The sequence below is a fragment of the Limanda limanda genome, chromosome 10 (genome assembly GCF_963576545.1).
Source record: "Limanda limanda chromosome 10, fLimLim1.1, whole genome shotgun sequence".
NCBI classification, from domain to species: Eukaryota; Metazoa; Chordata; class Actinopteri; order Pleuronectiformes; family Pleuronectidae; genus Limanda; species Limanda limanda.
In genome coordinates, this window is record NC_083645.1 from 28,222,819 (window position 1) to 28,249,877 (window position 27,059).

The 27,059-nt window shown below is 44.5% G+C and overlaps 3 protein-coding genes across 4 annotated transcripts; 2 read left to right on the forward strand and 1 right to left on the reverse strand.

The window, feature by feature from the left end:
* Nucleotides 1–8,712: 8,712 nt before the first annotated feature.
* On the reverse strand, nt 8,713–13,433 carry tmem216 (transmembrane protein 216). 2 transcript variants are annotated; one of them, XM_061079329.1, is made up of 7 exons: nt 13,418–13,433; nt 11,682–11,695; nt 10,899–10,992; nt 10,682–10,774; nt 9,486–9,687; nt 9,339–9,397; nt 8,713–9,178 (listed from the first exon to the last, which is right to left on the reverse strand). In XM_061079329.1, exons 1-6 carry the CDS (start codon nt 13,425–13,427, stop codon nt 9,382–9,384), a joined length of 429 nt encoding a protein of 142 aa, XP_060935312.1. In that variant the 5' UTR covers nt 13,428–13,433; the 3' UTR covers nt 8,713–9,178; nt 9,339–9,381. The 2 variants fall into 2 exon arrangements, with proteins under 2 accessions (XP_060935312.1, XP_060935311.1); XM_061079328.1 differs by lacking the exon at nt 8,713–9,178 and having other exon boundaries at nt 9,195–9,397.
* Nucleotides 13,434–13,642: 209 nt separating this feature from the next.
* Nucleotides 13,643–16,900, forward strand: tmed9 (transmembrane p24 trafficking protein 9). Its single transcript, XM_061079331.1, has 5 exons — nt 13,643–13,827; nt 14,388–14,488; nt 14,560–14,685; nt 14,866–15,012; nt 16,087–16,900. Exons 1-5 carry the CDS (start codon nt 13,650–13,652, stop codon nt 16,234–16,236), a joined length of 702 nt encoding a protein of 233 aa, XP_060935314.1. The 5' UTR covers nt 13,643–13,649; the 3' UTR covers nt 16,237–16,900.
* Nucleotides 16,901–18,918: 2,018 nt separating this feature from the next.
* On the forward strand, nt 18,919–26,150 carry b4galt7 (xylosylprotein beta 1,4-galactosyltransferase, polypeptide 7 (galactosyltransferase I)). The gene is made up of 6 exons (XM_061079561.1): nt 18,919–19,175; nt 22,208–22,546; nt 22,664–22,889; nt 23,134–23,217; nt 23,924–24,028; nt 24,814–26,150. The coding sequence occupies exons 1-6, from the start codon at nt 19,123–19,125 to the stop codon at nt 24,967–24,969; spliced, it is 963 nt and encodes a 320-aa protein (XP_060935544.1). The 5' UTR covers nt 18,919–19,122; the 3' UTR covers nt 24,970–26,150.
* The last annotated feature ends 909 nt before the right edge of the window (nt 26,151–27,059 follow it).

A 27,059-nucleotide genomic window follows, 5' to 3' on the forward strand; every position in this document is an offset into this window, starting at 1 on the left:
TGTCTGTCTCTCTCTCTCTCTCTCTCTCTCTCTCTCTCTCTCTCTCTCTCTCCCTCTCTCTCCTCTCTACCTCCCTCCCTCTCTCTCTCTCTCTCTCTCTCTCTCTCTCTCTCTCCTGCTCTCTCTCTCGCTCGCTCTCTCTCCCTCTCTCCTCTCTACCTCCCTCCCTCTCTCTCTCTCTCTCTCTCTCTCTCTCTCTCCTGCTCTCTCTCTCGCTCGCTCTCTCTCTCTCTCTCTCTCTCTCTATCTCTCTCTCTCTCTCTCTCTCTCTCTCTCTCTCTCCTGCTCTCTCTCTCTCTCTCCCTCTCTCTCCTCTCTACCTCCCTCTCTCTCTCTCTCTCTCTCTCTCCTCTCTAACTCCCTCTCTCTCTGTCTCTGTCTCTGTCTCTGTCTCTGTCTCTGTCTCTGTCTCTGTCTCTGTCTCTGTCTCTGTCTCTGTCTCTCTCTCTCTCACTCTCTCTCCCTCTCTCTCTCTCTCTCTCTCTCTCTCTCTCCCTCTCTCTCTCTCTCGAACAGAAGATCTTTAAACACATCAGTTACTCTGTCTCTGTCTCTGTCGCTCTGTCTCTCTCTCTCTCTCTCTCTCTCTCTCTCTCTCTCACTCTCTCTCTCTCTCTCTCTCTCTCTCTCTCTCTCCCTCTCTCTCTCTCTCTCTCGCTCACATCAGTAACAGAAGCTCTTCTCATCAGGATTTCCTTTGTCTCCTGAAGGTTCTTCTCCCGTCTGAGTCTCTGACGTCTTCACAGCGATGAACGACACCTGTTCCCACTTTAGAGAAACTCCGAGCAGAGCTTCTTGTTTTCAGTCTGATTTCCACAGGGGCTGCTGGAGTATTTTGGAGGAGAACCTTCCTCTGACATGTTAATTGATGCTGTTTTGTGCTCCTCTCTTCTCTCTCTGTCTCGGGGGAGCTGCGTCCTCCCTGTGATTTGCCGTGGGAGTTTAACAGCGGCTGTGATCAGACGAGCGCAGATCAGACGAGAGCACACGCCTCTCTCTCTCTCTCTCTCTTTCTGCTTCTGTCCTCCAGTTAAAGCCTGGAGGTGTCAGAGAGGATCTGCAGTTCAAAGATCGACCAGGTGGAGACACCTTCGTCTTCTTCCTCTTCTTCTTCTTCTTCTTCTTCTTCTTCTTCTTCTTCTTCTTCTTCTTCTTCTTCTTCTTCTTCTTCTTCTTCTTCTTCTTCTTCTTCTTCTTCTTCTCCTTCTTCCTCACGACAAACCAAAACATCTTTATTCACAAAAACTGATTCGTCTCTTTTTACTTCATTGGATTTGCTTCATGAAAATTAGTAATTTATGTTTTAACATCGATCAACTGCAAAGTTTAGGTTTTAAACTGACGACTGAAAAATAAAGTGGTTTATTGAGAGAAAGAAAATGATCATCAATGATTAATCAATACTGAAAATAAATTATATTTCATATTAAGTGAACATGGGTTTTTTTCAGCTTCTTATCGGAGCGATCATTTTTACCAAATACACCACGATGCGATTATAAGATGATGAGAAACTTAAATGACCGCTGACCTCCTCTAAATTTTACCCTAAATTATATTGAAGTTTAAAACATTTAGTTTAAATGTAATGAGTTTGTAAATTAAACCAAAGGTCACTTTGAATATGAGCTTGACCTGGATTTAAATGTCTCAAACATTATGAAAACATTATTCAGTTTTACCTCTCGATTAAGTTCCTGCTTTTACATTTGTATCTATATTTTATTGCAACATTTAAAGTTAAAAGCTGTTTTTCTGGAGTAAATTTGAGGAAATTAAAGTTGAATTCTCTGAACTATGAAATGGACGTTTGGTGCAAATGAAACTCGGAGACGTGTGAGTTTATTTGAAAGCCTCCGTGCTTTCTGCTGCGGATGATTTCCTCGGTCCGACTCATATTTGGAGGAAAGGAAACAGAAGGAAATTCAACTTGACGTGAGATTTGGAATCGCCGGCTGCAGCGAGAGCAGCGAGTAATGAGCGTGAGCCGGAGGATTACCTCGTTTGGGGCTTTCAGGAGATAAGTGGGTGTGTGAGCGCTCACTCGGCCTCGGCGCCTGAACCACGACCTTTCACAGAGTGGGGGGGGGTGCACTGGTCCCCTCCTCTTCCTCGGGGACGATGCGTCCGTCAGGGGAGCTGACATTCTGCCGCTCCACGAAAACAAACCTCCGTCTCATTCATACGGAGAAATGTTTCTAACCTTTTGATTCCAGACGACGGCAGATGATCTTCTGTAATCAGCTCGGCAGGTCGGTGTGGATCCATCTAATCTGTCAGAATTAAATGAGATCCATCACAGATCTGGATAATGGCCCCTGCAGATTGTGTGCAAAAATCTTTATTAATAATTCAGCTCGGAATTTTATTATTCATGGGCAGGAGAGTGAGAGGAGAGCAGGGCGAGCGAGCGATTTGTTAAAGGAGCAGAAGTAAAGTTTTCTCGTGAAACACGATTTCTGAATTTATCCAGAGGAGAAGCAGCAGAAAACACAAACGTCTGAGTGAGACGGAGACGGACGTGAAACTGGAAGAATCCAAACGTCTCAGGATGAAGACGAGGACGAACAAACGCTGACTCACGCACAGAGAGGAAGTGGCGCCACCAACAGGCGACGGAAGGAAACGTTACCTCGATTAAAAATACAGATTTCTGCAGGTTTTAAATATAAAGTATCAGCTACAGATATAAAACAGGACTAAAGAATTTAAAGTGGAAAAGTTATATGTTCTAACTCTAAATAATCTATTTTATATGATGTTAAAAAATTCTATTCCTGACAAACTGTGAAAACGAAAGATTCAGTTTTTTCGCATAAATATATAAAAATTAAGAACATTTATCAAACAGAAATTTTGAGTTTTTTGAACAGAGACATTTTTGATTCATGAACTTTAGTGAAATAAGTGATGTGATTCTGAGCTTTACATTCATATGAGAAACAATTTCAAATTTACTGTATATGTAAATATTCTGAACTTTAAAAAGTATATTTGTCTTTTTTTTGTATTTTCTGAGTCTTTGCCTCCTCGTCTCCTCGTCTCCTTCCTGAGTCTTTGCTTCCTCCGTCTCCTTCCTGAGTCTTTGCCTCCTTGTCTCCTTCCTGAGTCTTTGCCTCCTTGTCTCCTTCCTGAGTCTTTGCCTCCTTGTCTCCTTCCTGAGTCTTTGCCTCCTTGTCTCCTTCCTGAGTCTTTGCCTCCTCCTCTCCTTCCTGAGTCTTTGCCTCCTCCTGTCCTTCCTGAGTCTTTGCCTCCTCGTCTCCTTCCTGAGTCTTTGCCTCCTCTGTCTCCTCGTCTCCTTCCTGAGTCTTTGCCTCCTCGTCTTCTTCCTGAGTCTTTGCCTCCTCTGTCTCCTCGTCTCCTTCCTGAGTCTTTGCCTCCTCTGTCTTCTTGTCTCCTTCCTGAGTCTTTGCCTCCTCGTCTCCTTCCTGAGTCTTTGCCTCCTCTGTCTCCTCGTCTCCTTCCTGAGTCGGTCCCTTTCTATGGTGGGTGCGTTAGTTTTGCTCACCCAGGGCTGGAGGCTGAAGACTCCCATCAGGAGGGGACAAAGTTGTCTCCTGTGGACAGAGTCTTTACGATAACAGAGACGATGTGATGAGCGGAGACGTTGGAGCTGAAGTGATGTTTGTGTTGTTCGCTCCTCGTCCTCTTGTCTCCAGTCTCCACACCTGGTTCCTCTGGTGAGACTCAGGGATGAAGATGATGATGATGATGATGATGATGATGATGAAGAAGACAGAGGCTCCTCGAAGTCATCTCATTGTCTTTGGGTGAAGCTTGAAGTCGACTCTTCTTTGTGACGAACACGAGAAGTTTGCAGTGATGAGAACTTCCTGCAGGTGAGAGGATCTTCACCGAGTGGATCTAACAGAGCTCTGTGATAATCCAGCCGCTCGGATTAAAACGTCTCTGTGTTAACTCGGGTTTTATGCTTTCTGTTTAATCCGGGTGGCGGCCGCCTCTCACCTTCAGATGTCTCCTGTGAAGTTTCTCTTTTAAATATTCAGAGAGCGACGCACACGTCTGTGTTTAAAGTTTAAAACCGGAGACGCTCAGCGAGATGTAAAACTCCAGTGAAAGGACCTGAGCTCCGAGGCTCCTCTGGATTTAATGATTCAACGTTAAAGAGAAATACTGTGAAGGGAAATATCACTTATTGACAGAGACACGTGTGTGTGTGTGTGTGTGTGTGTGTGTGTGTGTGTGTGTGTGTGTGTGTGTGTGTGTGTGTGTGTCTCTTCTAAAGGACCATTCCACTGTTTCCTCTCGTCCTGGGATCAGATGATTTTGTTTCCTTTGTTTCTTTTGTCAAAGTTTCCTTGATGGTGCGTTCAAGGACACGTTCAGAGCTGAGTAAAGACCCAACACTGTAACAGAATGTGATCACATGCTGAGATGTTTACATTTCATATCATTTTATTATTTTAACACTTAGCTTTTATCCAAGGTGACTTACAATAATGTACTTTATGTTTTTAAGTAAAGAAAGTTTTACAATCACAATATTTAACTAATTATGGATTCTGTTCATCATAGTTTAGTATAAAGAGAATAAAATGAGCCATAGATTAATAATCCATCACATTGTGTTTCCTTTGGAAATCTATGAATCGCTCCATTGTTTGGTTTCCACGGTAACAACCTGAACATGTGAGAAGATTGAAGAACATGGACGTGTGAATGTGGTGGAAACATCTGCAGGAACATTTCAGTTCCTTAAAAAACTTTCCAGAAGCTTTCTGTGGAAACAGTTTGATTTTCTACGTCTCTAAATGAACTCAAATATTAAATACAGTCTCACGTCCAGTCTCTGTTTCCGGTTTGATTTCCTCCGTGTGGCTTGGAACTCAGTTGATGTATTTGTGATAAGCGTCTCCTCCTCCTGTCGTTTATCCTCGTCCTCGTCTTCTTCTCATCCTCCTCCTCTGAAAGGACCATTAGCAGCTGGATGTGTCGGAGGAACATGAATTAAACATCCAGGAGACGGAGAATTATGAGCCGTGTCCGGTCTCATGAGGCTGAGCATGAAGAAGTTCCTCCAGGACACAGAGACGCTCGTCTGCCCGTCGGACGCTCAACACATCGTGGCACCAATATTTAAGATGTTCAACTATTAAAACTGTCCATTTAGGCTGTTTCAGACCTGAGCTGACCCAGAAACATGGTCCTGACATGTTCCTCACATGTTCCTCACAAGTTCCTCACATGTTCCTGACATGTTCCTCACATGTTCCTGACAAGTTCCTCACATGTTCCTGACATTTTCCTCACATGTTATTAGACAAATATAAAGATTTGTACTGATACTAAACTGAGTTTGTGTAAACATGTGATTTTGTTGATCAGAAACGATATTTAACTGTTTCTGTTTCTTCAGGTTCATGAAGATTTAAACGATCAGAGACGTGAAGGTGGAAACTTTGATTTGTTTGTTTCTTCCTTTGTTAGTTTCACAGAGACGATGGATTTCCAGTAAACTCGGTGGAAGGATGTTCTCATCAAAGCAGATTTGAATTTAAATGTTCACCTCATCATGTATGAATCTCTGGAGAAAATACTTCACATAATAAAGACTCACAACTTGACAGCACCTGAAAGTCCCTATCGCCCCCTGGTGTCCGGCTGCAGTATAACACTCCTCCTCCATGTTAGCAGATGGGACATGGACCAAACTAAAGAATCAAAGTAAACGTTAAATAAATGTTTGTAAAGATGTTTCTGTCGTTTCAGTTCTTCTCTCTGATGTTTGTTCAAGTTTCTGATCAGTTTGGTTTGATTCAGTTATTTGATGAAATAATAACAGGCTGAGACTGACTCCTGATCAGGTGGTTTGATCCTGATGGTATTGTACGTCCCTCTCTCTCTCTCTCTCTCTCTCTCTACCCCCCCTCTCTCTCTCCCTCTCTTTGACTGATCACGTATGGATACTCCTCTTCCTCTTCCTCTTCCTCTTCTCGTCTTTCAACACCTTTTATGACACAAACAGTTGAATCGTGGAGCTTCACTGCCATCCAGTGGCAACAGTTTATAAAAACCTACACACACACACACACAACCACACACACACACAACCACACACACACAGAGGACCAGAGAGATAATCCACAAAGAAACAGATTATGTATGTATAATCACATTTAAAATTGAACCTCATTTTTTATGAGAATCTAAAATTTATGTAAAACTGTATAATGTGTGTATTTATATGTATATCCACATTCAACCTCATTTTCAATATGTATATCTTCTGTAACCAGCAGTGAGGATGTTGTTCAGGTTGTTGGATCTTCTGATCTCAGCTGGTTCCTGTAGAACAGTCTGGTGATAAACTCACAGAAGTTCAGACCCGTTCTTCTTCTGCTCCTCTCGACCTGAGAGTTCATCACCAGACTCTGAATCAGGAGGTGAAAGCAACAGGAGCTTTTAATTGGACGGTTTGTTGAGTTCAAGGAACCAGAGTCAAAGTTGTGAGAAGAATCCAGATGTTTAAACTCGTCCTCCTCACCTCCATGGCCCCCTGGTGGAGGACTGCAGTACTGGGAGTCTGTCCACTCTCAGAGTTTTTACTGCCTTAGTTTAAAATCAGTATTTTGATAAACGTCCTCAGGACTGAACGTCACCTCGGACTCTTTTCTCCCAGCATGCATCACTGCTGCCGTTGACACAACATTAGAATGTGATTTCAGGCTGCATCATTTTCTCTACTTTGTTTGTTTTTTAATTTATTTCTCCCTGCTGCTGTAAACATAAATCACACAGCGACGCCCGGAGCTCATATAACTGTCAGGACAGACGCTGCCGCTCATAAACCTCTAATTTGATCTTTATTCCTCTGGGACGAGGCTGAATCAACCTCAGATACTAAATCATCATTTTCTGCTTCCTGTCAACGAGGCCATCCATCCTCTAGGCCCCGCCTCCTGCTGCTCGCTAGGCAGCTCCTCTTCTGATTGGCTGTGTCGCCTCTCGGCCTCATTAAATATAAATACATGAACATTACTGATAATGATAATTTATGACTCATTTGATTGGTTTGGAAAATAATTTCTATTGCGATCAGTCACATTTTCCTTCGGATGACGTGATTAGAAAGATATTAATGATCGATGGATGATTATAATCTGTTTATCTGTTTATTAATCACATTTGATCTCAGACCTCATTTTTCCCTAAACTTTATTTATTTATTCTCCAGTTAAGTCAACACCTTAGATTTTACGTGATTTTTTAAAAAGACGACTCGGTTTTGTCACAGAATTTTAAAGTTTTTCTGCTTTCATACATTTTTCTCTTTATATTGAAACAGTTGATTCAGAGCAGAAATCTCAACAAATAAAACTTTACACTAGTTTAGGATTTCCTTTGAAATAATGTTTTATTCTTGTGCTTACAGAGAAAACAGAAAGAACTCAATGAAAACTCATTATCATCCTTTTGTCTGAATGCTGAAGCAAAGATGTTTGTTAAGATGCTGAGATTTTACTAAATATGAATTTATCCTGCAATTTGTTTTTTCCATCAGCAGATGTATTTAAAGGACGACGAGACGTCTTTACATCCGAGTTTAAAGAAAATCAGTAAAGATATGAATGAGTGTGTGTCTGTTGTGAGGTTGAGTTGTGCAGGTTTGTGTTCAAAATTCCTGTTCAGGTTCTTGATCAGGTTCAGGTTCAGGTTCAAGTTCAGGTTCTTATTCAGGTTCTTGTTCAGGTTCCTGTTCAGGTTCAGGTTCAGGTTCCTGTTCAGGTTCTTGTGCAGGTTCCTGTTCCTGTTCCTGTGCAGCTTCCTGTCCAGGTTCTTGTTCAGGTTCCTGTTCTGGTTCCTGTGCAGGTTCAGGTTCCTGTTCCTGTTCTTGTGCAGTTTCCTGTTCAGGTTCCTGTTCAGGTTCCTGTTCTGGTTCCTGTTCTTGTGCAGGTTCCTGTTCAGGTTATTGTTCCTGTTCTTGTGCAGCTTCCTGTCCAGGTCCCTGTTCTGGTTCAGGTTCAGGTTCAGGTTCTTGTTCAGGTTCTTGTTCAGGTTCTTGTTCCTGTTCTTGTTCAGGTTCCTGTTCCTGTGCAGCTTCCTGTCCAGGCCGTGGACTCCCTCTGCAGATGAAGCTGCAGTTATGAACCAAGGTCGTGTTCAACAAAGTGGCACATTTTAATTTGTGAGGTTGGATCTGTGAGGCAGCGATAGACTCGGTAATGAAACCTCTCAGCTTTAGCTCCTGTCACTTGATATTCACCCAGAGGAGGAAACATGCAAATACTCTGATCTCTTTAATACAAGCTTCACCCAATCAGACGGCGACTCTGACAAGCAGAACAAACGCCGTGCGAGCGTGAACACGTGCAGGTCAGGAGCCGCCGATGGCCGAGGCTCCACTTCCTTTATCCTCTGTTCGACGCCGCCGCTCACATCCTGCCTGTTCGCTTACTGGTAAATTAGTCGTCTCAGATTAGAGGCTTAAGGAAGAAAAGTTTCCCCTGAGAAACTTGATGTATATTGAACATATGCAAAAACAAAGTGAGGGGAGAAGTTTCTGGGGATTTTTACGTCTCTAAACTTTCTGTGCTCGTTTCACAGCAGAAATTAGAACCAGTTTCTTTCCTGAAATAAAAATAATGTTTCAACTGGAGATGAATAAATCGAGTGACACAAACTTTATAACAAATATTTATATATAAATGTGAAAATAACGAAGATCAGCGACTGTAAATAAAGACGACGACTCATCTTCACTTCCTCCAGAAATGAAGCTAAAATATCTTGGATTATAATAATACTATATATAAAAATAAGACCAAAAAAGCCTTTAAAAGGTGAAAATTAAATTCTGCGTTTGTATGATTCATGTTCCACGTTGAGTCCTTTTCATTTCATCCTTGTTATTAAACCAAAATCCTGGTATTTTTATCTCTTCTCTTCCTGTAAAACAGTTTAAAAACTCGTTGGACGCCTCATTCACATTTCACTCATTCTGCTCTGAGGAGCTTCCTGCCTGAGAACCTGGACCTGACCTGACAACTTCATCAGTTCAGTCTTCATCAGTTCAATCTTCATCAGTTCAATCTTCATCAGTTCAATCTTCATCAGTTCAATCTTCATCAGTTCAATCCCAACACGAAGCTGAAGGAAGACGTCTTCATCATGACAGAGATGAAGACTTTCTATGTTGAGCTGCTGGATTCCGTCGACTCTTCACATAAAAACACAGATTTGTTCATCATACAAATCCAGAATGAACCAGAATTTATTAACACAAAGTCTTGATGGAAGCATTGAAACATTTATAAAACATTTTGTACAAAACAGTAGAAGATGATTCGTGTCAAACAGATTTTGACTTTTATATTTACAGTGGATCTGTCGTCATGTTCTGTTTCAGGTAAACTTTGTTCTTCAGTAAACTTTGGACCTACAGAAACAAAACAGAAGAGTGAGAACTCAGACGTGTTCCAGGTGCAGCAGGAGAATCAAAGAGCTGAGCCTCTGGACGTGTTCACCTGGAGAAGGCGGATAAGGAGAGGAGTCCGAGCAGCAGCTCCAGGGAATAGAAGCAGAGCAGCACGGCGCCGAGGACGAACTCCAGCCGCAGCACGAAGGTCTGCAGCAGCAGGAAGTAGACGGCCAGGGCGCCGCAGGGCAGCAGGATGAGGAGCGACGCACACGAGGCCAGAGAGCGCTCGCACAGGTTCCCCTTCCAACCTGCACCGGGACACACAGGCACTCTGTCACATGACACACTGACCACGTGACGTCACACTGACCACATGACACACTGACCACGTGACGTCACAGTGAGGTGGAACATGTGACCACATCATGGCCACCAGCATTCACATTTAACCCATTTATCATTTCCAGCTTTGAGAAAGAGAAACAGTTTTCATTTCAGTTCGATGAACAGAGGATTCATGTCACAGTTTCTGTCAGGATTCTGTTTTTCTCTGATCCTCTGATTCTGGATTTTATTATGTTTATTCTACTTTTCCGTGAATCATTTTTCAGAGCTTCTCGTCCAGGAGTTTTCTAACTGAATGAAACAGACGTTGCTCGATTTCATGACTCTTTATTCATAAGAAGTGTTCAGGTGAGTATTAATTAATTTTAACATAAACACTCATTCTACAGTGAAAAGGAACGAGTGCGTTCGGACCATCCACAGAAAGAGAACCTGCTAATATCTTAATACAAAAATTGTTGTATTCATTTATTTTTAATGCAAAGGTTCAAAATGTTTTCTTCTCAGACTTTAGGATCAGAAACTGAAAATCTTCTGGATTCAAGAAAAACGACGTCAACATGAAACATGAGAAACTACATTTTTATATTTTAAAGACAAAGAGATTCGTCAAATAATCGATTGAGTCAAATTAATCAATAATGGAAATAATCTTTAGTTTCATCTTTAGTAAAAATGTGCAGCTCTTTGATGAAAAAACATTTATCGTCCTGAACTTTTACAAGTGTCCACCAGGCGGCACCAAAGGAGCTGTAGAACCAAACAGGAACTTTTCAAATCAAACAGATTTATAAAAATCCACGATTAAAATATGAATCCCCATGAAATAGAGTTTAGTTAATTAACAGACAGAAGAGAGTGTGTGTGTGTGTGTGTATGTGTGTGTGTGTGTGTGTGTGTGTGTGTGTGTGTGTGTGTGTGTGTGTGTGTGTGTGTGTGTGTGTGAGTCTCACGCACCATAGAAGATCCTGAGTGTCTCCAGTCCGAGGAAGATGAGCAGCAGAACCACGTCCAGAACCAGGTTGTCTGACGGGTAGGGGAGAGAAACACCTGCACAGACACACACTGGTTAGAGGATTTAATGTGTAATATCCCAGTTTGACCAGCAGATGCCGCCACATACATGACTCTACACAGAGCTGACAGGGACTTGTGGACACAAACAGGTTCAAACCTTTATAGATGAACATGAGAATCTCTGCCAGGTAGAAGGCTGCAAAGTACCAGGAGTTGAGGTAGAGGAGGATCTGCAGAGGAGTGGACGACAGCTGAGGACGAAGGAGTCAAGGAGGAAAGACACAGAGAGAGAGAGACAGAGAGAGAGAGAGAGAGAGAGAGAGAGAGAGAGAGAGAGAGAGAGAGAGAGAGAGAGAGAGAGAGAGAGAGAGAGAGAGAGAGAGCGAGAGAGAGAGAGACAGAGAGAGAGAGAGAGAGAGAGAGAGAGAGAGAGAGAGAGAGAGAGAGAGAGAGAGAGAGAGAGAGAGAGACAGAGACAGAGACAGAGACAGAGACAGAGAGAGAGAGAGAGAGAGAGAGAGAGACAGAGACAGAGACAGAGACAGAGACAGAGACAGAGACAGAGACAGAGACAGAGACAGAGACAGAGAGAGAGAGAGAGAGAGAGAGAGAGAGAGAGAGAGAGAGAGAGAGCGAGAGAGAGAGAGAGAACAACTTATCTTCTGTTATAAATAAAGTTTAAAAAACAGCGAGTGCAAACAGCTTCACTTCCTCTTAACATGTTATAAGAGGACAAGGAATAGTGTTTAGGAATAGAGGTTAGGAATAGAGGTTAGGAATAGTGGTAAGGGTTAGTGGTGAGGAATAGTGGTTAGGGATAGTGGTTAGGAATAGTGTTTAGGAATAGTGGTTAGGAATAGTGTTTAGGAATAGTGTTTAGGAAGGGAGAGAAGTCTTTTGACCGCAGCCCGGCTGAGCAGCAGTTTCCTGTGAAGGATACGATTTGTTGATTTCCTGCAGAGAAACGAGACAAAGAGCAGATTGATTCATCTTCAGCATCTTTCAAATCTGACGTAAGACAGGAAGCAGAGAAACAGGGAAATAAGACAGAGTTCTGACTTCCTTGAAGATGGAGAAGAAACAAGATGAGCCATAGATTCAATATATTTGTCCACTAGACTGATGTGGAGATTATGATTACTGAGATTATGATTCTCCTTCTAACAAACACAGCGGAGGTTCATGAACTGTTAACTTTCTGTGCAGCTTGAACTGATTCATCTGCTGCTGAGAATAAAACATTCAGCTTAACACAGAAAAGCCTTCACTGCTTCCCCCTGGAAGGTTTCCCTCAAAATATAAAACTTTAAACTAGGACAGCAAATTAACTTTTCTCCAAAACCACAACAGGTAGTAAAACTCCTCCTTATTGTCAGAGCTTTGTTTAACAGCTGATGTTATAATGGTTTATCCTCCGGTGTTTAAATCTGCTGACTCATCGTCCTGAGTTTTACTGTGAACATTCTTAATGGTTCACTTTGAATATTGTGTGTGTGAAGCTGTATTTGTCTGTTTTTACTTCTTGACCAAGTATTTCTGGTAAAAATAGATTTAAATCTTAATGGACAAGTAACAGAAGTAGAAACACAAGTAACTGAGACACAGAAGATTTAAATCCTGCTGTAAACGAGCTCAGGACGAAGAGTCAGCAGATATTAAAGATTGTTACCAACAATCACTGGAAGAAAAATAATTATAACATCCGCTGTTAAATGACCTTTTACAGGTTAGTCACATGGTGCAACACGAATAACAGTCAGAGTAGCAACAAGTAGTATAGAGGGACTAGTACTAGTTGTAGCAGTAATAGTAGTAGTAGTTTTAGAAGTAGTAGTTCTTGTAGTAGCAGTAGTAGTAGTTGTAGTATAAATAGTAGTAGTTGTAGTAGTAGAAGTAGAAGTAGAAGTAGTTGTAGCAGTAATAGTAGTAGTTGTAGTAGTAGCAGTAGAAGTAGAAGTAGAAGTAGTAATATTAGTAGTAGTTGTAGTAGTAATAGTAGTAGTTGTAGTAGTAGTAGTAGAAGTAGAAGTAGTTGTAGTTATAGTAGTAGGAGTAGAAGTAGTAGTTGTTGTAGTAGTAGTTGTAGTAGTAGTACTAGTAGTAGTAGTTGTAGTAGAAGTAGTTGTAGTAGTACTAGTAGTAGTAGAAGTAGTTGTAGTAGTAGGAGTAGAAGTAGAAGTAGTTGTAGTTATAGTAGTAGGAGTAGAAGTAGTAGTTGTTGTAGTACTAGTAGTAGTACTAGTAGTAGTAGTTGCAGTAGAAGTAGTTGTAGTAGTACTAGTAGTAGTAGAAGTAGTTGTAGTAGTAGGAGTAGAAGTAGTAGTTGTTGTAGTAATAGTAGCTGTAGTAGTAGTAGCTGTAGAACTAGTAGTAGAAGTAGTAGTAGTAGTAGTAGTGATGCTAGCAGCCACAGAGCAGTGGCAGATGTTATAATGTCCCCAGAGATTTTAATAAGCTTTGATATTTAACTACATTAACTGAGATTGAACAGAATATGAACCTTCATTGATGTGAACTGTTTATTGAAGAACAGTCACGTGAGCGGGTTTTATATATTATATATATATATGTTATATAAATCTTCACACTCTTTATGATGAACACGTTAAAACAACAGTGACGTTGCGTAGCGACGAGTTTATTTATTAACGGAAGAACAGAAAGAGCGTTTCTTACCGGGCGCCATGTTGGATTGCCATGGAAACAGCAGCTTGCCGGAAGTGCTTCTTCTTCTCTGCCGGGTAAAACCGAGGGGAAGTCCCCTTGCTGCCCCCTAGCGTTGGTTTATGATAAAGAAGTGAATCATTTAAAAACAAGAGGATAAAACCTACATTACCCAGCATGCTCGTGCCGCGCGCTGATTGGCCGCCCTCGGTCCAGGGTTTACGTGGCATTGCGGTGATCACGCATGCGCAGTGGGTCTGTCCCCGGAGGTAACATGGCGTCTGTCAGGATGAAGCCGTGCGTGTGGTCGCTGCTGCTCCTCCAGCTCTGCTCCGGACTCGTGTCCTCGCTGTACTTCCACATCGGAGAGACGGAGAAGAAGTGCTTCATCGAGGAGATCCCGGACGAGACCATGATCATCGGTGAGTCACCGCGGAGGCTAACGGCTAATGCTAGCTCTCCAACTTGAGCTAACCGGCTAACTGGAGCTAAAGTCCGCTCGGGCGCTCAAACACTTTAAAACGCGTGTCACAGTTTGGACAAAGGACGAAGAGTCTCCGAAGGACAGAAGAAGAGTCTCCGGAGGACAGACGAAGAGTCTCCGGAGGACAGAGTTCAAACACACGAAGAAGAAGCGGCGCAACTTTAACTAACTTCCTGTTTGTCACTAACTAATCTGACTATTCACACTGTTCTCTCTTCTCCACTAAATACCACCTGACCAAAGTAACTGTGAGAAGAGTAATCCACTACTTGTCCTCTGAAGGACTACTTCCATGAGTCTGTCATCTCAGCAGCTGCCAGCTGATGTCATCGATCAGTTGATTGACAGATGATTATTCTGATTATTGTCACTCAACAAACTGAAAAGATTGTGTTGTTTGTGTCACTGATCTTTAAAAAACCATAATGGATCATGAGTTAATTCACTGGGAACCATTTTGATGTGAGGTCAGTAAAGTGCGTGTGTCTGTCCCTGCAGGAAACTACCGCACGCAGCTGTACGACAAGCAGCGGGAGGAGTACCTGCCCGCCACCCAGGGCCTGGGCATGTTCGTGGAGGTCAAGGATCCAGACGACAAGGTGAGGACAGAACTCCACGTCCTGGTCCAGCAGCTGGTGGTGCAGGAGTCTCACTGTTGTGTCTCCTGCAGGTGATCCTGTCCCGTCAGTACGGCTCCGAGGGACGATTCACCTTCACGTCTCACACGCCCGGAGAACATCAGATCTGTCTGCACTCCAACTCCTCCAAGTTCTCCCTGTTCGCTGGAGGCCTGCTGGTGAGGAGGAGCTCTTCACCCTGAGAGGCTGAAGCTTCACGTGTCTGTTTCATGATCCGTTCTTGTTTCACGTTGTAATTTAGGGATTAAAGAACTCTGTCCTGCCGTCTTCACCTACGTGGGCGGAGTCTATCTGTACTTGCAGACGTGTTGTGTTAAACATTGTGTGTTGTGTTGCAGAGGGTTCACCTGGACATCCAGGTGGGAGAGCACGCCAACAACTACGCTGAGATCGCCGCCAAAGACAAACTGACGGAGCTGCAGCTGCGAGTGCGTCAGCTGGTGGAGCAGGTGGACCAGATCCAGAAGGAGCAGAACTACCAGAGGGTCAGTCTGTGTTTCACTGAGTGTAGGAGGAGTCACTCTAATGTGACTGAGGCCCCGCCCACACGGACACATTCATGACCTTCGTCCAAACTGTCAAACCTGGAAACACACGTCACATGACCGCTCATGTACACTCATGTGATGTAAACAGGAAGTAGATTGTCTCCTCTGCAGCTGGTTGCTTAGTAACAGAAACTCCTCTGAAGAAGGAGCAGTGATGAAGAGACAGAGCAGGAAGTGTTACTGACAGGAAGTGTAACTGACAGGAAGTGTAACTGACAGGAAGTGTGACTGACAGGAAGTGTTACTGACGGGAAGTGTGACTGACGGGAAGTGTGACTGACGGGAAGTGTGACTGACAGGAAGTGTTACTGACAGGAAGTGTTACTGACAGGAAGTGTTACTGACAGGAAGTGTTACTGACAGGATATGTAACTGACAGGAAGTGTTACTGACAGGAAGTGCTACTGAAAGGAAGTGCTACTGACGGGAAGTGCTACTGACGGGAAGTGCGACTGACGGGAAGTGCGACTGACGGGAAGTGCGACTGACAGGAAGTGTAACTGACAGGAAGTGCTACTGACAGGAAGTGCTAGTTACTGACAGGAAGTGTTACTGACAGGAAGTGTTACTGACAGGAAGTGCTAGTTACTGACAGGAAGTGTTACTGACAGGAAGTGTTACTGACAGGAAGTGTTAGCGACAGGAAGTGCGACTGACGGGAAGTGCGACTGACGGGAAGTGCGACTGACGGGAAGTGCGACTGACGGGAAGTGCGACTGACGGGAAGTGCGACTGACGGGAAGTGCTACTGACGGAAAGTGTTACTGACAGGAAAAGTTAGCGACGCTTTGTGTTCACCGCTAGTAGTCGAGTCATGTGACTGATGAGAACCAATCAGGAAGAGAACGTGGGCGTCTCAGTTTCTGTTTGAACATAAACACGCCTCCGGAGTTTTCAAAATGTATTCAAATGCTTTACTGTTAGTCACTGTGATCTTCGCTGTGGTAACTTCTCTGCTGTGTGATCTGAGCCTGTGTCCCTGAGCGCCCCCTGCTGTCTGTGTCCCCTCAGTACCGTGAGGAGCGCTTCCGTCTGACCAGCGAGAGCACCAACCAGCGAGTCCTGTGGTGGTCCATCGTCCAGACCCTCATCCTGGTCGCCATCGGCATCTGGCAGATGAGACACCTCAAGAGCTTCTTCGAGGCCAAGAAGCTGGTGTAACCCCTATGCTTGTGTGTGTGTCTGTGAGAGAGTGAGTGTGTGTGTCAGAGAGTGTCTGTGTGAGTGTGTGTCTGTGTGAGAGTGTGTGTGTGTGTGGTCTCTACTGATTGATGAATTACTGAGCAGTGGCGGCGGCTGCTTTCGGGAGGAAGAACTGCTGAGGAGATGTGACACATGAGAATCCAGCAGCACAATTTGGCTTGAAAACAACATTTTCATCATCATCATTATTATTATTATTGTTGTTGTTGTTAATGTCCTTGTGTCCTCACACACTGTCTGTAACGAGCCCTTCACGTTTGCAGCAGACGATCACGTGTCAGATACGTTTGATTTCTTTAATTTAAGTTCAGCAGGAGGACAAATTAGTCTGCGTCCGTCGGGAAGTTAAAACCATGTGTTTTACAGTTCTGCAATCTTTTATTATTATTGTATATTGTCCCTTTTTCTTTGGTGTTACTTACTCAAAGTTCTTGACGTGTTACTGGCCACTAGAGTTTATATGAACCTCACTTGAAACTGTTGATCGAGTCCTAGGTCTCTGAGTGACGACTGGAACTCGAATCTGAATTCATCTGTAGAAGAGTTGGACAGATTGAAGTTTTTGTATCTTCACCAGATGAGATGATTTCATAAACTAAATAAAATTAGGTGAAATGTTGAAGCTCACGATTTTGTTGATTTAAGATGAATAGAAAGTCTTGTTTAACTCTGCTTACAAGAGACTAGAAGCGATGTGAAATATACTTGATGTTAATGATTTAATCACAGGATTAAAACGTGATCCACAGGCAGCAGATCAGGGATGAATCGTAAATGTTTAACGCAAAAATTGATTAATTTAAAAGTTCCGATTTTGCAGCAAGGTAAACTAAAAACGGATTGACTCATTAAAACTATTGTTGAAGCACAAATGCTGAATGTTTGATGGTTAAATCCCCACAGATTTGTGGATTTGAATGTTTTCTCAGTTACACACTTAAATAACAAACCCCTGATGTAACATTCTGCTGTCGGACATCGTGATCGATGTTCGTTAACCTGAAGTGAAGTTTTTTGATCAATCAGAACGATTCACTCGGATTATCAGACACATCCTCTTATGTCCTCAGACCCTTTTAGCTCCAGTTGTAGCTCCAGTGCTAACACCAGACTTCGTGTTCCTTCAGCGGCTCAGTTTGATTCACAGCCTGATGGTTGAGGAGGAGAATCTGTGACAGTGTGAGACGCTGGTGAAATCCCACGATCACGATGCAGTAAACTCTGGATCAGCTGGAGAAGCTCCCGGTTCAGACGTGTTTCTTCTGTTTTAATCTTTCACCCTGACTCTATCAATATTCTATCAAAAACCTTTTTCCTGTTTGTTACTTTGTTCAACTGAGTGAATCTACATTTTGTACAGTGTCCAGAGTGAATGCACCTTTCTGTTCATCTGAGTCTGGTGTTTAAATTATTATCTGAATAATTGGGCTCGTTAAGACGTCCGTTCTTCCTGTGAGATGAAAAATGTCTCCATATTTTTATCAGATGGTTTTTATGTTGACCAACAAGGTTTAGAAATTCCATGCGCTGTTTCTCCTGTATTGAGTCAGCTCAGTCTCCATATTCATTTTAATGATTTATATATATATATATATCGTATCTTAGTCCATTGCCAGCTCAGCAACCTTTTCTCACTTCAGCTGCAGAAACACAGAAATATAAATCATAAAATGAAACCACTTCACGTTCTCAGACTCAACAAGTGGAAACGTTTCTCTTCTTCCTCAGTTTTCTCTTCATGTTGTTTTGTTCTCCGGTGGTTTGTGTTAAACAGGTGAATGTTGCTGGGATGATTTTTTAGATATTGAATCAGCGGTGAAAAGGGGCGTGAATTTATTTTATTTTCAGATCTTCAGTCCGTGTGAAATCAGTTGGAAAAGTTGCACTCGAAATAAAGTTTGTCACATTTGGTTTAATTGGTGCTGTTTTTATTGATTCATTTAAAAACCATGAGGCTCTTACTACTTCGTGTTTAAATAAAACATTTGTAAGAAATAAATTTGTGTGAAAAACTGATGGAACATTCATTTTGTTTCCTGGAGTGAAGTTCAAATTTCGAATCATTTTCATTTAGTTTAATGAAGAAATTTTTAGATTCTTCTGTAACTTCTCAACAATTTATTTATTTTTTATAATATTCATAATTTATTAATGTGATGTCAATGTTAAAAAAAATACATTTCAGTTTTCGTTTCAACTTCAGTGTAAAATTCCATGAAAGATATTGAAGTTATTACAATAATCAAATACCCACTGTAATGATTTCATTAAACAATTTGTTTTATAATATTATAATTGATTTATTGAAGAACACGTCAGCAGTGTTTGTGTTGTACTGTCCCTTTAATTAAAGACATGGTAGGAACTGTTAAACGAATAACCACCGTTCCTCTCCGGACTCGTCTCCTGGTGGCACCGTGTTGGCTGATTGTTTTTCTATCGGTTGAATAACAGTGACGTGTTTCCGCTTCTCTCCCGCTCCCGGTCGCTTCTCCCCGGGCTCCGGTGGAGGGTCGGTCCCGGTAGAGTCCCGGTAGAGTCCCGGCAGAGTCCCGGTGGATCCCGGTAGAGTCCCGGTGAGAGCCGGATGTGTTCGCACCCGGAGCGGCGGCGGTGTGACACGCTTCGTGCTACGTGTCCGGTGGATCCTCCCGCACTCCGGCTCTGAACTCCCCGGGCCCGGGTTCACCAAGGCGGGCACGAACCGCGTCGTCAGCCGGGAGGGAGCACCGGGTCGGTCCGGACCATGGAGCCGTGAGGCCCGCTGGAGGAGACCGGACAGGGAGCCCCGAGCCCCGCGGAGCTGCTGTCGGTGTGTCGGTGTCCGAGGCACCGGGAGGAACCATGATGTATTCATCCAGGAGGAAACCGGTGCTGTGGTTCCGAGAGGAGAGGAGGTGGGTTCTCTGTCTGTGGTTCTCTGTTCTCTGTCTGTGGTTCTCTGTCTGAGGTTCAGAGAGGAGAGGAGGTGGGTTCTCTGTCTGTGGTTCTCTGTCTGTGGTTCTGTGTCTGTGGTTCTGTGTCTGTGGTTCTCTCTCTGTGCTTCTGTGTCTGTGGTTCAGAGAGGAGGTGGGTTCCATTTATCCACCAGTTCAGGTCACAAAGGGTCTACTGTGAAGAAGTGACACGTGTGGAGTTTCTCATCGGGGACACAAGAACCTACTGTGGTTCTCTGTCTGTGGTTCTCTGTCTGTGGTTCTGTGTCTGTTGTTCTCTGTCTGTTGTTCTCTGTTGTGGTTCTGTGTCTGTGGTTCTGTGTCTATGGTTCTGTGTCTGTGGTTCTCTCTCTATGGTTCTCTGTCTGTGGTTCTGTGTCTGTGGTTCTGTGTCTGTGGTTCTCTCTCTATGGTTCTCTGTCTGTGGTTCTGTGTCTGTGGTTGTGTGTCTGTTGTCCTCTGTCTGTGGTTCTCTGTCTGTGGTTCTGTCTGTGGTTCTCTACCTGAGGTTCTCTGTTCTCTGTCTGTGGTTCTGTGTCTGTGGTTCTGTGTCTGTGGTTCTCTGTCTGTGGTTCTCTCTCTATGGTTCTCTGCCTGTGGTTCTGTGTCTGTGGTTCTCTCTCTATGGTTCTCTGTTGTGGTTCTCTGTCTGTGGTTCTGTGTCTGTGGTTCTGTGTCTGTGGTTCTCTCTCTGTGCTTCTGTGTCTGTGGTTCAGAGAGGAGGTGGGTTCCATTTATCCACCAGTTCAGGTCACAAAGGGTCTACTGTGAAGAAGTGACACGTGTGGAGTTTCTCATCGGGGACACAAGAACCTACTGTGGTTCTCTGTCTGTGGTTCTCTGTCTGTGGTTCTGTGTCTGTTGTTCTCTGTCTGTTGTTCTCTGTTGTGGTTCTGTGTCTGTGGTTCTGTGTCTATGGTTCTGTGTCTGTGGTTCTCTCTCTATGGTTCTCTGTCTGTGGTTCTGTGTCTGTGGTTCTGTGTCTGTGGTTCTCTCTCTATGGTTCTCTGTCTGTGGTTCTGTGTCTGTGGTTGTGTGTCTGTTGTCCTCTGTTGTGGTTCTCTGTCTGTGGTTCTGTGTCTGTGGTTCTGTGTCTGTGGTTCTCTCTCTATGGTTCTCTGCCTGTGGTTCTGTGTCTGTGGTTCTCTCTCTATGGTTCTCTGTTGTGGTTCTCTGTCTGTGGTTCTGTGTCTGTGGTTCTGTGTCTGTGGTTCTCTCTCTGTGCTTCTGTGTCTGTGGTTCAGAGAGGAGGTGGGTTCCATTTATCCACCAGTTCAGGTCACAAAGGGTCTACTGTGAAGAAGTGACACGTGTGGAGTTTCTCATCGGGGACACAAGAACCTACTGTGGTTCTCTGTCTGTGGTTCTCTGTCTGTGGTTCTGTGTCTGTTGTTCTCTGTCTGTTGTTCTCTGTTGTGGTTCTGTGTCTGTGGTTCTGTGTCTATGGTTCTGTGTCTGTGGTTCTCTCTCTATGGTTCTCTGTCTGTGGTTCTGTGTCTGTGGTTCTGTGTCTGTGGTTCTCTCTCTATGGTTCTCTGTCTGTGGTTCTGTGTCTGTGGTTGTGTGTCTGTTGTCCTCTGTCTGTGGTTCTCTGTCTGTGGTTCTGTCTGTGGTTCTCTACCTGAGGTTCTCTGTTCTCTGTCTGTGGTTCTGTGTCTGTGGTTCTGTGTCTGTGGTTCTCTGTCTGTGGTTCTCTCTCTATGGTTCTCTGCCTGTGGTTCTGTGTCTGTGGTTCTCTCTCTATGGTTCTCTGTTGTGGTTCTCTGTCTGTGGTTCTGTGTCTGTGGTTCTGTGTCTGTGGTTCTCTCTCTGTGCTTCTGTGTCTGTGGTTCAGAGAGGAGGTGGGTTCCATTTATCCACCAGTTCAGGTCACAAAGGGTCTACTGTGAAGAAGTGACACGTGTGGAGTTTCTCATCGGGGACACAAGAACCTACTGTGGTTCTCTGTCTGTGGTTCTCTGTCTGTGGTTCTGTGTCTGTTGTTCTCTGTCTGTTGTTCTCTGTTGTGGTTCTGTGTCTGTGGTTCTGTGTCTATGGTTCTGTGTCTGTGGTTCTCTCTCTATGGTTCTCTGTCTGTGGTTCTGTGTCTGTGGTTCTGTGTCTGTGGTTCTCTCTCTATGGTTCTCTGTCTGTGGTTCTGTGTCTGTGGTTGTGTGTCTGTTGTCCTCTGTTGTGGTTCTCTGTCTGTGGTTCTGTGTCTGTGGTTCTGTGTCTGTGGTTCTCTCTCTATGGTTCTCTGCCTGTGGTTCTGTGTCTGTGGTTCTCTCTCTATGGTTCTCTGTTGTGGTTCTCTGTCTGTGGTTCTGTGTCTGTGGTTCTGTGTCTGTGGTTCTCTCTCTGTGCTTCTGTGTCTGTGGTTCAGAGAGGAGGTGGGTTCCATTTATCCACCAGTTCAGGTCACAAAGGGTCTACTGTGAAGAAGTGACACGTGTGGAGTTTCTCATCGGGGACACAAGAACCTACTGTGGTTCTCTGTCTGTGGTTCTCTGTCTGTGGTTCTGTGTCTGTTGTTCTCTGTCTGTTGTTCTCTGTTGTGGTTCTGTGTCTGTGGTTCTGTGTCTATGGTTCTGTGTCTGTGGTTCTCTCTCTATGGTTCTCTGTCTGTGGTTCTGTGTCTGTGGTTCTGTGTCTGTGGTTCTCTCTCTATGGTTCTCTGTCTGTGGTTCTGTGTCTGTGGTTGTGTGTCTGTTGTCCTCTGTCTGTGGTTCTCTGTCTGTGGTTCTGTCTGTGGTTCTCTACCTGAGGTTCTCTGTTCTCTGTCTGTGGTTCTGTGTCTGTGGTTCTGTGTCTGTGGTTCTCTGTCTGTGGTTCTCTCTCTATGGTTCTCTGCCTGTGGTTCTGTGTCTGTGGTTCTCTCTCTATGGTTCTCTGTTGTGGTTCTGTGTCTGTAGTTCTGTGTCTGTGGTTCTCTCTCTATGGTTCTCTGCCTGTGGTTCAGAGGTTCTCTGACTCCACCACCTCTGATCAGAGTTTCTTCTTCTGTGGTTCTCCAGGTTCCTGTCGGGCCGCTGCACGGTCTACAAGCTGTTCGGCCTGTGCATGCTGCTGGTGCTGGTGTCTCTGCTGTGGCTGCAGCTCAGCTGCTCGGGGGACATGTCCCCCCGGATGCAGGAGGACAGACGCCCCGCCCAGCCGCCGCCCCCCCCCTGCCCCGGGGACCAGGCGCCCGCGGTGGACGACCCGTCCTGGGGTCCTCACAAGCTGGCGCTCATCATCCCCTTCAGAGAGCGCTTCGAGGAGCTGCTGGTGTTCGTTCCCTTCATGCACACGTTCCTCAACAAGAAGAAGATCCGCCACAAGTTCATCATCGTCAACCAGGTGGACCACTACAGGTGAGGAGAGCCAGGACCTCACCCAGAGGAGGGCGGACCTTCACCTGAGGGACGCCTGTAGACACGTGACCACAGAGGTTAAAGGTTAAAGGTTAGATGTTCCCGTGTGTCCTGCAGGTTCAACCGGGCGTCCCTCATCAACGTGGGCTTCCTGGAGAGCGGCAACGAGACGGACTACCTGGCGATGCACGACGTGGACCTGCTGCCGCTGAACGACGCCCTGGACTACGGCTTCCCCGGGGGGGGGCCCTTCCACGTGGCGTCGCCCGAGCTGCACCCGCTGTACCACTACAAGACCTACGTGGGGGGGATCCTGCTGCTCACCAAGAAGCACTACCACATGGTACGAGCTGCTCCGCCTCTACTCTGATCACGCAGCAGCTGTGAAGGTCGAAGGTCGTATGGTTAGAAGGACCTCCAGATAATATTCATATTTATTTATTTAATATATAAATGGAAACCATGGAAACACTGATTTCAGGTTTATCAGAATCTGGTGGAGAAGTTATTCTTGTCTCTGATGTTGTGATGTAATGATGTAGCTCCTCCCCCAGGTGGCGCTGATTAACCCTGTTGTGTGTTCCCAGTGTAACGGGATGTCCAACCGGTTCTGGGGCTGGGGACGAGAAGACGACGAGTTCTACAGGAGACTGAAGAAAGCTGAACTGCAGGTGAAGACACATGAGACAGACCTTCTGTGAACTGGTCCCGGGGGACAAGTGGTGGTCCCAGGGGACAAGTGGTCCCGGGGGACAAGTGGTCCCGGGAGACAAGTGGTCCGTCCTTGTTAGAGACTCGTTGTTATTTCATCATCACAAGATGAGATGAGACTTGTGAGACGGTTTGTCAGAATGAGACGAGAGACGAGAGGACAACAGAGACACGATGAGCCTCACTCAGGAGGAAGCACATGTTTACAGATCTGCAGGATGCATTTCTACATGTGTATATAGAGATGTTAATATATATAGACTGATGTAAAGATATATGCAGATAAAGAATACAGTGCATCGTGAATATATCATTTCACTATGAGCTACATGTTCACAGAATATTAACTTTTGTATGTTATAAAGATGAAATGTATAAGTAATGTGAATAATTATTAATCTTATGTAAATGTAATAATTATAAGTGTGAGTCGAAGGGGAAAAGGTGAAAGAAAAATATGTCAAATTATTATTAGAATGTTTTAAACATTCTGCTCAAAGAAGAAAACAGGGAAGTTGATTTATATGATTCATTATTTTCTGTTAAATCAGAGATATTATAATGTTTTGAGGAGAAATAGATGTTACATATTTCCAGTTTGAATGAGTTGCCGGTCCGAGGTTTGATTCCCTGATTTGTTCGATCTGATCCGTGTTTCCTCTCCAGCTGTTCAGACCCAGTGGAATCACCACCGGATATAAAACCTTCCTCCACATCCACGACCCGGCCTGGAGGAAGAGGGACCAGAAGAGGGTCGCCGCTCAGAAACAGGTACGCACACAGGATTCAGCTGCTGGTTCTGGTTCTGGTTCTGGTTCTGGTTCTGGTTCTGGTTCTGGTTCTGCTCACACGTCCAGAGTCACCTTCTCTGAAACTACAGAAGATCCCACAGGATGTGATGACTTCAGCCTTTTGTACAAATCCTCCACTCGGCCTCGGGTCATTAGTAACAACGTCATTTTAAAGTTTGTGTATTTAAACTGGAAAATGTGTAAAACTACGAAGTCAGTTCAACAAACCTGTAACATACACAAGTCATTTCATATGAAGCTAGTGAACAGAGATCAGTCACATTTAAAAAACTCCTTTAAAGACCCAGACGTGTTCTGAGGATCGAGTTCTGCGCCGGTTCCCAAAACTCCTCCCACTTTGATTCTGTCCTGTCATTTAAAGCTGAAGTCTCCAAAATATCCTAAACAAATAAAGACCAGTTTATGAAAATGCAACTTTGCTCTTCAGAAGATCTCAGGATAAAAGTTGAGGACGGATGTAGAAGCTCAGCCAAGTATCGTAAACAGCAAAACTCTAAAATCATTGTGAAGAGGAGTCTGGCAGCTGCATCTTCAACATCCTGACGTCACCAGTCGTGTTTTATTAAGTCACAAAAACACATCATTACAATTGTCTTGTAAACATGAAATAATCTCAATCCCTAAATCATCCACAGCTAAAATATCTGATTAACTGTGAGAACAAGAATTAAATCCTTGCTTGTCAACACTTGAATAAGCACTTTTAAATCCAGATGTGTGTCTTCCCCCCCCCTCTCCCTGTAGGAGCAGTTCAAGGTGGACCCGGGGGGGGGGCTGACCAACCTGCGGTACCAGGTGGAGTCCAGACAGGAGCTGACCATCAGCGGGGCGCCGTGCACCGTCATCAGCACCAAGCTGGAGTGTGACCAGGACCAGACGCCGTGGTGCCTGCTGCTGTAGACCAGCTGGAACCCTCTGCTGGTGGAACTGGGATCCGGTTCTCCTGGTGGAACTGGGATCTAGTGCTCCTGGTGGAACTGGGATCTGGTTCTCCTGGTGGAACTGGGATCCGGTTCTCCTGGTGGAACTGGGATCTGGTTCTCCTGGTGGAACTGGGATCCGGTTCTCCTGAGGATCTGCAGCTGGATCATCTCCAGTGACACCAACAGACTTATTGAACTTGGATTCATTTTCCACATTGAACTGGAACCAGCAGCTGAAGCTGTGAACTTGTGTTTGGATCCAAACGTCCTGATGACGACTTCCTTTCTGTCAAACTGCTCAGTCCAATAACTGAAGATTCAAACTTCTCACCGTGACGACCACGAACAAACGCACTTCCTGTCTGACCTCAAACCTCAGCGGACGCAGAGCGACATCGTGGCTGATCGGAGACGAGCTGGACGACGGGATCGAACCCCCGGCTCGTTACCTGCTGGTACGACCTGAACCTAAAGTCTGTTTTCTCCCTGTGGGCCTGTGCGAACAAAACGACCTCCGGAGACGCACGTTTCTCCAGATGTCGACCACATCTGGACCACGTGCGTCTCACGGTCACTTCACAGGGTTTCATTTAGCTCTTCAGATCAGAAAAAGGTCAAATATGATATTGAGGATTCATCAGACTACTAACCTCCAGAGTGACACTGTGGAAACTACTTTTTGTTGTTGATGAGGAAAGAGTTTTCTCATCAACCGTATGATCTTTGTTTAGACTCGAAATTAACCAAAGGAAAAATAGACTTTACTTTACAATCAGGATTCTGTCTCATAATCAAAACCTGGTATTGAATAGTTTAATTTTCCCATAATTACAAGAAATGATGAGCTATGACCTCATAACTACGAGAAAACCCCTGAGTTTATTCTCCTTGATAAACACAGAGTTTTTCTTCAAAGTTTACTGAGCAACACTGTTCCAGGTTTTAAACTCATCACTGTTGCCATGGTTACGCCTGTTGTCCACTCTGGAGACTTGTCGGACTCGTTTCAGATTGTAACTCTGAGCTTGTGTTTCAGTCTGAACAGAAACTGAGACACGTTCTCTTCCTGATTCACATGTGTTGTTCACACCAGCTCAATCACTTGATTATTCTCAGAGTTCACAAAATAAAGTGTGAGTCTGTTTATTTAAAAAATAACTCCTAGAATCCCTGAAGTGGTTTATTGAGATGAGTCTCAGAGTTCTCCGTCTTCAGTCTGGTTCTTAGTTTAGTTTTTGTTCGGCTGCTGACGCTGTCTTCTCCCCTGCTGTTGTCATGTGCTGGTCGGCCTCCAGGGGGCGCCCTAGAGTTGTAAAGGCAATGTATTTAGATGTCCTACATTTACAGACCATGATGTCGTACAGAATTTGTTTCACACAGATGATGATGCCATTTGTACAGTATTCAGTATTTATATACAAGAAAAACAAGAAGCAATTGTGTGTTTGTTTGTTTTTTTACCTTGTTTCATATTATTTTTCATGTTCAAAATTTCAAAATTCAAAATTCTTCCTCTGACAAAAGGTTCCGTTTTCTGCTAGTTACAACAAGGAGGAGAACTCTGAGACATCAGTGTCCTGGGAACATGTTGGGAACCTGTCTGGACCTCATGTCTGATTCTCGTTTCCTCTCTGAATCCTTGATTGTTCCCGTGAAGCAGCTGAAGACGAGTTCACAGCCTGAGGCTCCTCCTCTTACACGTGTGGTCGTCGGCGAGCTTCACCACGGCTTCACCACGGCTTCACCACGGCTCCTCCACATACATGTCACCTCCTCTTCGCTCCTCATTTGCATGTCGTGCTGTAGCCGGTGTGACTTCTAACACCACGTGTGAGTCAGCAGCGGGAGGACGAGAGCAGGTAAACACAGGTGGAGGTGGAGGAGAGGAGGAGGTGGAGGAGAGGAGGAGAGAAGGTGGAGGAGGTGGAGGAGAGGAGGTGGTGGAGGAGAGGAGGTGGTGGAGAGAAGGAGGAAGAGGAGAGAAGGATCCGAGCCTCCAGCAGCTGGAACCAGCCTGTAGCCTGTGATCTGCTAACGAGCCTCGGTGGCCACACAAACTGCAGAAGA